The 12,342-nt window shown below is 31.1% G+C and overlaps 1 protein-coding gene across 9 annotated transcripts in view; it reads left to right on the top strand.

Moving 5' to 3' along the window:
* Nucleotides 1–12,342, top strand: part of Slc16a7 (solute carrier family 16 member 7) — a 170,063-nt gene that overhangs the window by 88,353 nt on the left and 69,368 nt on the right. For 8 of the 9 annotated variants that reach the window (XM_040280400.2, XM_040280399.2, XM_013363054.4 and 5 more), the window contains 2 exons: nt 2,848–2,978; nt 10,309–10,554. In XM_040280400.2, the coding sequence (XP_040136334.1) occupies nt 10,338–10,554 (217 nt within the window). In that variant the 5' untranslated portion in view covers nt 2,848–2,978; nt 10,309–10,337. The remainder of the gene's footprint in view (nt 1–2,847; nt 2,979–10,308; nt 10,555–12,342) is intronic. The other variant, XM_078053229.1, reaches the window with a different exon arrangement.

Raw genomic sequence — 12,342 nt, 5'->3', positions numbered from 1 at the left:
CTGTTTAGGTCAGATGTGAAAGAAGACATGTGCTTTAATGTAGAGCATCCAGATGAATTTATGGTGAAGTCAATAGTCTCCTAGCTCATATTGATTTAATCTGGTACTTAGTTTTCTGAGTACATTATTTCTAGGCAGTATATTGAAAGATAAACTTCTGGACAGTGTAGGCTATTGATAAGGCTTCCAAGAACTGATGCATGCTTGTTTAGGTTTGGGAAATTGAAGAAAGGATTATTCACAAGGTTAACAGAGGAATATTTCAATATTCTGTGCAACTAAATGAGTCTTGAGTAAAACTAGAGTCTAGCATTGCTAATAGTTTTATTACTTTTGGATCCTGCATCTTTTCCATAAATTAATCAACTTAACTTATCAACCCATATTAATTACAGAAGACAAGAAAAAGTTCTTGGGCATTAGTATGTGTTCTATCATATAAGTTGTTGAAAATCACTTGAAATACTCAGGTTTTTTTTATTAGCCTTCAAGCCTTTCTTTTGTTAATGATAGCAATACATTGTAGCCTCTAGACTCAAAACGATAATAGAAAGCACTGATAAATATAAATAAGCTAGAAAAAAATGTTGAATTTTCAAATTACTTTGAAGGATAGTTGTAGTTTTTGAATTCCAAAAAGTAAGTATACTGATTCTGATGGACATGATAGCTAAAGGATATATAATAATTGAATTTGAAAATTCACCATAGTAATGAAACTGAAGAAGTGTAATTGTGTGGAGAAGAAGCAGCCTCCAAGTTGGTGTGTTAAAGTAGAATCAGCCAGAGTGACCCTAATAGAGAGATAGCAGTCATGGTACCAATTTGGTTACCTACTGAACAATACACTTGGAAAAAATCCCTTTGCACCTCTGATCCTTTATGCCTTCATCTATGAAATGGGATTCAAAATAGCAGTTTCTCTGAATCTGTGGAATTATCAAATATCAATAAAATTTTAGACAAAAATTGAAAGATGTAAAGCATTATTTTTCTTGCAGCCAGTGATAAGTAAAGTTTGTCATAAAACGTGGCATATAAGGGGGACAGCTAAGAAGCAAAATTAGCACTTATTACATCCCATCTGTTAGGTATAATAATTCACATGGCTTTTGTAGTTGGAAATAAGCCTTATGCCTACTTCGATTTTAGGAAGCTGTCCCTAGAAGAGTTATTTTCTCAGATTAAAAAAAAAAGTCATTCCATTTGCTAAAAAGTTGATATTCTACTGGATTTTTTAGTTAGATGCAGAGATTCTAAAACACTACCTTTCCTTTTTAAGACTAAAGACCTATATATTCATTGCATGAGTAGTTGATATCGATGTGTTTAGAATAGACCATGATAGTTTAGGATATGTAGAGAAAGAGATGTAACATAAATTAACCTAAGTGTAACTACCACGCAGGGAACTTCTGGCTCATTGCCCCATTAGTTGAAAAGAACCTAGGGTATGGGTTGCTCTTTCTGGAAGAAAATGGTCTCGTTAAGGCAGTGTGAAATTTCATAGAAATGATGAGCATGTAGAATTTGAACTTCTTAAGATCTCTTTGTTCTGGTTCCTAAAATCGTGTGTAAATTGAGTGTAATCAAACATAGACTAAAGGGGGAGGGCCCGGTTTTCAGATGTGCCTCCCACTTTCCCTTGAGGCTCTGCCCTGAACCCAGAGAAGTTCTCTCTCCAGAGGAGTTGAATAGAAAACACATTTGTTCAAAACATAAAGGTCTTCCTCCTTTGCATGGTACTTGAGGGTGGGATGAGGCTGCATTCTTGAATTAACAGCGCCCCCCTTAAAAAAGCTGCAGAGGCTCCCAAGTTCCTCGTGTGACTGGAGCTGCTATGATCAAAGCTGTCTTCAATGCCGTTGCTGTCAGATTCTAAGATTTTATATGTGATTTTCAAATTCCTTTACTCATCTTTTTCTAGCCACCACTGTCAGTTTCCACCAACTTAGCATTTAGATAACATTTTCTCCATCCTCTAATATAAACCTCCCTTCACCTGGTGACTGTTGTCTTCATTCAGGACTTTAGAACATGTGGCTCTGGGTGCCAGGCATGTGACTGTTTATTTAATTAAAAGAACTGACTCCTTTCTAACTTTAATTCAGTCATATGAAATTTTGGCCCAAACAAATTACCTCTTAGTATCTAAAGGTCTACATATTCAGCATCATATTGAGGTTGAAATAAACATATTTGATGTGTCATAGACAGCATATTCATCTAGCACCCACACCTGATTAAAGAAGTTTTAATTCTGAAACAGAAGTTCCATAAAATCATTTTTGTTTGTTTACTGCCTATTTTATCTCATTACTAACACATGTATACATTATCAATGCTATTTTTAATAATGTTATTTTAAACTTTGTATTTCCATTGTTATTGGGTATTTGTTTAGTTGAATTTTATAGCAATCTGTTCAGTACCTTAATGGGTCTAGAGAATTACTTGAATGACAATGCCAATCAATTTTCTTTTTCATAATGAAAGATATACAATATACTCATGTACACATGTATGTATACATGTGTGTATAAATATATATATATATTCGTCATATATATATGTCTGATTCTTCTTTACCTTATAGTTTTTCACTCATGCACACATTTTCTCATCAAATCAATCCTCTCTCTCTCTCTCTCTCTCTCTCTCTCTCTCTCTCTCAGAGTCAGTTTTTTCTATCTATATATAGATGTACACACATACATATATAAGCATATTAAATTTTACTAATTATTAAAAGATGGTCACAGTTATCAGAATTAGTTAATGCTAGTGGCATCATTGAGGCTGTGGAATTCAATTATACATGTAACACTTGTTTTTCTATTTCTTTAGATAACGCAGAGCCTGTCTACCTCTCTTTCTTTGCTTTGCCTTCAAATATTGCACTTCAGCACAAAGCGACTAGGCTAAAAGATTCCACAAAAAACCCAAAGAAATCTATTCAAGAGGTCATCTATCAACAGGTAAAAGTATATTTTAAATTCTGTTTTTTCTTGGCTGCACCCACAAGTGAAAGGAACAAAGCACAACAGCCACCAGTTGTATAAAATATTACAGAATTGTGCACAGGAAGAAATCATGAGGCCAAAGAGTGTGTTTGAACTGTATCCTGAGTATTCATCAACTCAAGAGTTGCTAATAAGGAAGAGATGACAATCTTGGTGACAACCTTTCCAAGGGCTAATTGATCTGGCCCCACTTTCCAATGAGTTAGTTAAGAGATCAGAAGATGTTGCGTCATGTGAAAGAAACAAAATAGGTACTAGGTTAAGAAAGTGAAGAGGCATATGAGTGGTGACTTGCAATCTGGAGCGTGCAACTGTAATTAAAATCAAGGAAATATGGGGGGAACAGAGAATAAAAGATTATAGACTAAGATAGTGAACTGATAAACTGTGACAAAAGTAATACAAAAACAAAAAAAAATTGAAAGACTCAATTTAATAATGCTATTTTATAAAAAGGAAAGAAAGCTTTTGAAAAGATTGAAACATGTTAACATCTGAGAAAATGGATTGACTTCTATTACAAATAATATAAAATTCAAATAGTTAATGATCTGAACATCAAACCTGCAGTTTGAGGCTATGAACATTAGAAAAACATGAATGTAGTAGGGAGACGAAATCAGACCTCTTTTCAGGTCTTCCTGGAGGATAGAATCTAGAGAAATGGGAAGTAGTTCATTGTCTATGGAAGGCTGATGTGCAGATCAGAAATTGTCTTTCAAAGTTGTTAAAGACTTTTCATTTGATAAATGACATATGTAGAAATTATTAATTCCTAGAGTAGATGAGTATATGCTTGTGTTTCCATGTGTTGTGTGTATTTGCACGTGTGTATTGGAGGTAAAAATAGGAGGAGTTAAGGGAAAGGAGAGCTAGCATAAGTCATTCCTATGCATTTTTACTTCTGTGACATAAAGTCAGCCACTTCTCAGGCACTTACACCACAATTGCTATCAGCGTTAGCTACATGGTGTTGCTATCTCCTTGTAGAAAACATTTAAATTAAAAAAAAAAACCTATCTCAATCAAATGTATGTGAGCCCACATTTTGTTTGTTTATATATTTAACTTATTTTATGGCAAAACAACAGATTATATCTCATTGTTATTTGGAAGTGAACATATTCATTTTTAAAGCTAAAATTATAATTACAGAGAGAAAATTACAGCAAGTAGTACAATTGATAAAATAATTTCTTTCCAAGCACAAGTAGTTACAACTAAAAGTGTCCTACTACACATCAAAAACAATGCTGAGAACTTGAGATACAGTAAACAACTTGTTATCTTGGACTAATGGCAAAGACATACATTGAATATACCATTAGAAATGCTATTTGAAGGTAACAATTTCATAGAGGTTTCAAAATTATTAATTGAAAGAATGAGAAATTTAGAGCAAAAAGTATATATTTTCTTATGGTTTAGATTGAAATAAGAAGTGCAGGAAAAAAGTACTCTCTGAAATATAACTTAGAATATCAGGATACAATGAACATTCTACCATCCCTAGGTTTAGCAAAATTACATAGGCAATAGTAACTAACAAAATACTGTTAAAACTGGTCATGTGGCTATGTATTTAGGAATTAAAAATAATAAATGATAAATTCAAATGATAGAAATGTATCTATATGTAGCACATTTATTTATGTACATTAAATTTATATACATTAAAATACATATTGAACATACATATAAAAGTGTAAATATTTGCTGTATTCATTATTTCATCAATTTCAAGAAACACATTGCTTCACATCTTTGAAGTGAGGATATCTTACACTGGATGGCATATTACCATCAGTTTTGCCAAAGTGGCAATCATGACAGGGTCTTGGCCTATGCATATATAAATTTGGTGCATAGTCAATTGATGATTGGTCAATTTTAATTCCTTCATATTTGAGTCAACAAGCCATTTATTGCCCTTTAGATAAATAAATATAAGTTCTACTTTCTTTTTTATTTTTCCTTAATATCTTCTGTTGATACGTTCTGTTAAGATCAAAAAAATATTGGTGTCAAAACATAGAATGTCCTGAGCAGCTTGGAAGAAATTGCTGGTGATATTGATGGGGCACTCTGTAGAGATGCTCTTGATAGCCCAGGGGAAAGTATCTTAGTATCATTGAAAATTATTATTCAAAAGGTGATTCAGAAGAATCATCATCTGATCATGAAAATATTTATGAATATATAAACCAGTTGGAAGTTTTTATTTTTCTATTGGTTACATATTGGTAGGTTCAATTTTGATAGAACTTGAAACTGTCATTTCCAGTTTTGCAACACAATTATGTACAATATTCACCAACATGTTTGTGATAGTTTAGTCCAGTGTTAGGACTCTGGGTGATTTTGTTTTTCTTTATCATCTCCATTTTTCATGTTTTTAAATTTTAAATTTCAGGCAACACTCTGTCTTCTTGTTTCAGTTACCTACTGTAACCATGTAACCTTTGTGTAATCTACTCAATGCCACATGTTTTACATTTTTGTGCCTCTTTGTTAGTGAATTTGCAGTTTAGAATGGCCTGCCAGAGTGCTGCTGATGTTCCCCAATGCAAGAAGCCTGGGATACACCTTATAGAGAAAACATTTGTGTTAGATAAGCCTCATTCAGGCATGATTTACAATGCCATTGACCTTCAGTTTGGTGCTAATACATGAACCATCTTTAAGTGGAAATACACATCAATGAGGTTATATATTGATTGATGAAAATGTGATTGGAGTCGCATATAAACTCAATCCCATATTTCCTTTACAAGCAAATGTTCAGAATTTGCTAATACTGGGTTCAAGATAACATCATAGAACATACCTCCAATGAATAATAAGAATCCTCTATACTCCAAAACATCAGATTAAAAAATCTTTAAGAATATTGTCTACATGTAAAATTATAATGTTAAATCAAAAATCTATTTCTGGGAATACTTATAAATGAATCTATGAATATAAGTATTTGTATGTAATATATAGAATAAAAACAGATTTACATGTAATGCCTTCATTAAATTACTATTAAATTTTGCCTGTTGGACTTATACATATATATTCTATAATCAAAATCTTACATAAAATATAAAATATTTAGTTCATATATTACATACGAGTTTGTGAATATATACACTAGACAGCACATGCCCAAATACATATACTGTAAAAATATAAATACAATTAATTTAAAGCTTCTCATATAATTTGGAATAGTTGTTTCTTAGAGAGCAGGTGTAATCTGGAAGGGCAGATAGAAAGCATCATATTAAAAAGGTCTATTGTTATTTTTCTGAAGCCCTAAAATTATTCAGCATTAGCAGAAAGACTGACATTTCACATTCAAATTCAACTACAATTTATTTATTTATTTAGGGGGGTTCCCAGGGATTGAACTCTGGGGTACTCAACCACTTAGCCACATCCCCAGCTCTATTTTGTATTTTTATTTAGAATCAGGGTCTCACTGAGTTGCTTAATACCTCACTTTTTCTGAGTTTGGCTTTGAAACTCATGATCCTCCTGTTTCAGCCTCTGGAGCTGCTGGGATTACATGCATACACATAGAATCTAGCTGGGATTTATGACTTTTGAAATCACTAAAAACCGAATCATCCAGTTGAATTTCTAAGTGTTTACTATAGCAGATGTGATAAAAACTACAAAAATTTACACTCATGAATTAATAATGAAAGATGTATTGGCTTCTTTTATGCAAGCAGGAAAATTACTAAATAACATATTTAAGTCTGTTAATTGTTTTTACACTCTACAATAAACAGTAGTTACCATAAAAATGTCATTTGGTATTTCTTCAGTATTTCTCCAGAAATTTTTTTTTATTGTCAAGCAATAAGAAAATCGAATATTTCAAAATACAGTAAAATTTAGTAATCTGTTGATTCGGATGCTTTAGACAACTTTCAAAGGCCAATTGCCATTTTTAGCTTATTTAACTAATACATAAAATCCACCTCTTTATTTTTTTTCTTAGTGTTAATGATTTTTAAAGAAATTATTTCTAGTGCGCATGTGTTATAAATTGATGAGTAAGGAGAAATAAATACTATAGAAAAAAAGATGGATAATTTTAATTGTTTCCAAGAAAGCAAAAATGATTATAAAAGCACAATATAAATATACTGCTAACATTCATATTTTTTAAAAAAATAATTATTGATAAGTTGTGGGTTGCTTTTGGAAATTTTAGCATCTTTGATAAATATTAAGTTAATATAAATTATTAACTTAATAGAAGTGTTTTTGTCCTGATAATCATGATTGACCAAGATATGCATTGTATGCATAGTTTGTGGTTAAAGCATTTTACTTGGCTTTGTTATAATATTTTCCATGGTATTTTTGGTAGATTTCTTAAAAATGTGTCCTTGTGTTAGTTTTCTATCACCATGACAAAATACCTGAGAAAATCAATGTAAAAGGAGAAAAGGTTTGCTTTGACTCTGATTCATGGTTTCAGAGACTTCAACCCATGGCTCCTTAGTCAGGTCCTGTAGCTTTGAGTCCAAGGTAATGTAGAACATATGACAAGGAATAAATGATGGAGCAATGCAGCTCACCTCATGGCAGCCAGGAAGAAAAGAAAGAGGAAAGTGTTGAGGTTCCAATATCTCCTTCAAAGGCACACCCCCACTGACTAACTTCCTGCCACTTGGCTCCACCTCTTAAAGGTCCAACCACCTCCCATTAACACCAGATGCTGGCAATGAAGCCTTTACAATGTGAATCTTTAGGAGATACTTAACATCCAAATCATCCAACGGTCCCTAGGGAAGAGAATTTTTCAAATTATTTTCTTAATGTTTGAAAATCAAATGTTATTGATTATTTTTATTCTTAAGAATATTATAGATATTCAAAGAAAATGTGGCAAAAATGCCTAGGTTTTTCTTTTGGTTTGTTTATTTTGCTTCATTTTATTTTTGAATGTTACCATTATTTCTATTTCTATTTATGTTACTAATTCTATTTATGTCAGCAGTTATTAGTGAAATTTATTCCCTGATATTATTATTTTACTTAGATCTACTTTCTTAATATGTCAGATTTTTCTCATTTAAAAAAATAAAGTACCTTAATGGGTATTTATGAAAACTAAATTGAACAAGTACGTATTTACTGAAGATAATAAACACACACTTAGCAAAATATATAGTCAATATTTACTGAGGTAGATTCTTTGTTCATTAATTGAATTATTGGTTAATTTGAATGTCATACATTTAAGTCTGTTAAGAAATGAGCAGTTTGACCTTTTGAGACTATTCCATTTAATTAATGTTACTGTATCTAGAGCCATGCTTTCTATATGTACCGACTAGAATAATAGGTACATTTGTCATTTATACCCTAACTTCTTTTAAAACAGTAATCAGAGATATTTTTTAAAGAAAGCCATTTATCAAAAGAAGAATATGCAAATAATATATGTAAAATAGACTGAAAAAGAATATATAGTGTAAAAGAAGAAAAGTTTTCTGTTGACCATGGTGGCAATTGAAGGTTTTGATCATTTAAATTTGATTTACTCTTTTTGCAACTTATTTTAAGAACTTGTCTCTAAATAAATATAGATAGATAGATAGATAGATAGATAGATAGATAGATAGATAGAGCTATGGATGTGGCTCAGTGGTTAAACATTCCTGCGTTCGATCCTGGTGATTAAAAAAAAATAACACAATAGAACTCTTATTTGTCACAACATCTATGAAAGTAGAAAATAAGGATCAGGTCCTATTCCTCAATGTTGAAGACTGAACACCCAAGATACACCAAGTAAGAGCAAAAAGGTTTTAATAAACTAATCCTGATTTTCAAGACTGGTTTCAAAGAAGACATTATATTAAGTGATGCAAGCCAAACATAAAAAGAAAATTACTGCACAGTCTCATTTATATTTAAAATTAAAGAACTTCAAACTTATAGAAGCTAATGGTGAAACAATACTTACTGGAGTAGAGGTAGATGGTAGAAATTAGATTTCGTTCAGGAGTATAAACTTGCAGTTTATAGAGTGAATAAGTTTATTGTATAATGTACAACACAATGACTGTACTTAATAATACTGTATATATTCTGGAAATTTGTGACATGAGTAGCTTTTAGGTGTTGTTGATAACAACAAAAAACAAAAACAGAAATGAAAATGGTAACTATATGAGGAGATATGTTAATTAAATTGAAGGTAATGATCAGTTCACTCTGTATATGCATATTAAAATGTCTTAATTTGCACCTTAAATATGAATTTTTAGGCAAAAAAGAAAGTTATGACCATATTCACAATCATCCAAAAGTGAAATAACAGTAGGCAATAAAAAAATAAGTCATTTTACAAGCTAGATTTTCTGAAAATGTGTGGCAAAATTAGGTCTTTTTTTTTTCAATTATTTCTGATTTTTCCCTCTACCTTTCAATTAAGGAATATCTACATATAGAAGATATTGTATTTCAATCTAAAGAAGATACTTAAAGTAGTGGCAATTGTATATATCCAAGAACTAAGCAAGCCACATCACTCTCCAAAAACAAACCAACAAACTAAGGAACCAAATATTTTTAACTTAATCATGTGGTTTAATATTATATTACTTTCTTCCATGGGAAAGTGGATGTTCTAAAGCCTCAACAAACAAATGTATTTCGGAGATTTTATTTTATGTATCTTTCATAAAATGGTAGGTAGCACCAGTACTAGAAGTATATTAAAACTAGTATAATTCCACAGAAGCATATAATTTTTAGTTTAATAGTTTAGAAAATAGATTCAAACAGAAATGATTTTACAAACTGTCACTTATTAAAAATAGAAAAATTCCAGAGTATGCCTATTAAATGTTTTATAATTCTTTATATTTATTATCTAGTCCTTTGAAAACTTTGTATACATAATTTTAAAGTCAATATTTTGAATGTAAAAAGTATTTTATTTTAAGTGGTGGCAGTTTCATTTTCTTTATGTTTGGAAATAAAATTGAAATAGTTTTTATTTTTTGGTTGATTTAGATCTAAATTCTTAACTTCACTTCAAGAAATTTTTGTCCCATAAATTAAATGCTTTCAATTTTTAGTTTATAATAGTCCAAGTTATATATTTCATATTACTTTTCATAGATTTTCTGAATTCATGAGTATAAAATATTCATTAAAAATTGTATTGTAGTTGTAACTGGGAAGTACTATTTTAGTAACTAGCAAGAGTGACATACAAAAATGCAAATAAGGTTAAACTGTTATTCATTTTTTTGTGTGTATGTAGGTTACTTGAATTTGAAATACAGGAACGAAATGCCACCAATGCCAAGTTCCCCACCTTTATACCCACCTCCTGATGGAGGATGGGGCTGGGTTGTGGTTGGAGCATCTTTTATCTCCATTGGATTTTCATATGCATTCCCCAAAGCCGTCACAGTATTCTTCAAAGAAATTCAGCAAATATTCCACACCACGTACAGTGAAATAGCATGGATATCATCCATTATGCTGGCTGTTATGTATGCAGGAGGTAAGGTTCTTGTCTTGGATTAAGTAGAATTCTGGATTAGGAAAACAATTCCTTCATGCCATAGTTCTACCGTGTGATTTATATGCAGTATCCTGGTATATATTAAAGCCCTGTTTTCATGGTACAGTCACAACCAATCAAAAGTATTACTAAGAAATTTTAAATGATTTTAATCCAATATCTCAAACTATTCATTTTGAGCCTCTGGCATTGTTTGAATGAAAATTTATTTGTAAAACTCAAAATTTACTAACTTATGAAATTTTCAAGGTAAATACTTTTCTATTTAGATTGGATTAAAGCTGCACTAGTGTTGGTATCATTTCTTTTTATTGGTCTAGCTGGGAGAAATGTTTTTGTTTTTTTTTTTTTTTTGAATGAGAAGGAAACTTGTTTAAGTTGCTGACAATTCATAAGCTCTGAAAGTACTTTACCTTACACTGCAAAAATGGAGTGTTATTCACATTCTAGAGTCTTTCAGAATCAGGTAAGAAACAATTCCTTATTATTATAGGTCTCATTAAATATGACATATTTTTATTTAAATGGTTGCCTGATAACATGTTTTTATATTCTATATTTTAATGATGGGTATGAGTCATGAGGAATAATGAATATATCAAAATATCATCTCACTTCTGAATGTTAAAAAAAATGGAATTAGTACATTTTTATGTGGCTTGTCATCTTTAAATCAGTCTCTTTAGCAGACCAGACTGACTTACAAATTTTTTTAAAGCCATTACTTAAAATACATGGATTTTAGAGTTTTCATTTTCCAAATGGATTTTTAACTGCAAGATACAATTATGGACTCAGAATATAAGAATTTAAACAAATCATATAAATTAGTATCATTTTTTAATTTTAGAAGTAAAGATGATGTGGCTCTTACTGACAGAGATATAACATTATTGCTATGTGTCCAATATTTATTAATATTTAGTTTCAGCCAGGGCCTCCCTCATCACTTGATATACAGGGTATGACTTAATCCTCTTAACCTATGAAATAAATGTTATTTTCTCTCTCTAGCTGATGAAATGGAGAGATAAAATAGCTTTACTGAGTCAAACATTTCACTAGTGGCTGATAAAAGTGGTACTTCAAATATTTAATCACTGTATTCTCTGCCTTTCTCGTATCTTCCTCTTTTCATCTAGAAAGCGACAGAGTCAGAGCTAACTCAGGCCTTCTACAAGCCCAATGCAATGTTTTTTCCTTCCTTGCAATGTAGTGACTATGTACTACACCCACCAAGGTCATTTGTTCAGTGACATAATAATTATTTTTAATGATGCTATCTTTTCATTGCACTATCAACGTAAAAAAAAATCCTGAAATAATCCTACTGTGTGTGTGTGTGTGTGTGTGTGTGATGTGTGCATACACACATATGTTGATATTGGTGTTTTCTATTTTTTATTTATCAATAATTTTAGATTGATCCAACATGGGACTAGTTATATTAAAATAAAAATACATCAGTTTAACCTAAGTGGTATCTTCAGAATGCTACTTGGACATGTCAATAAGAAAATCTGCATCTAAAACCCTTTCTAAAAATCTCTTTTGTATAGTTGCTGTAAGCATTTAGCAATTTTTTTTTTTATGAAAAAGGACAAGAAATATTGTGCTTTGGGGTTTGTTCTTTCAGCCAGAGGGTGAGGTGTTCTTTCATAATGCTCTGCTAGAACAACACACAAGTCATCTTAACTTGAGCTCCAAAAGCTCTTAATATAAAGGAATGTAATGTTTCAATCCCCTCTTAAATACACAATACCTTTA

Source organism: Ictidomys tridecemlineatus, chromosome 6, assembly GCF_052094955.1.
Source record: "Ictidomys tridecemlineatus isolate mIctTri1 chromosome 6, mIctTri1.hap1, whole genome shotgun sequence".
NCBI classification, from domain to species: Eukaryota; Metazoa; Chordata; class Mammalia; order Rodentia; family Sciuridae; genus Ictidomys; species Ictidomys tridecemlineatus.
This window is presented reverse-complemented; position numbering and strand designations above follow the sequence as displayed.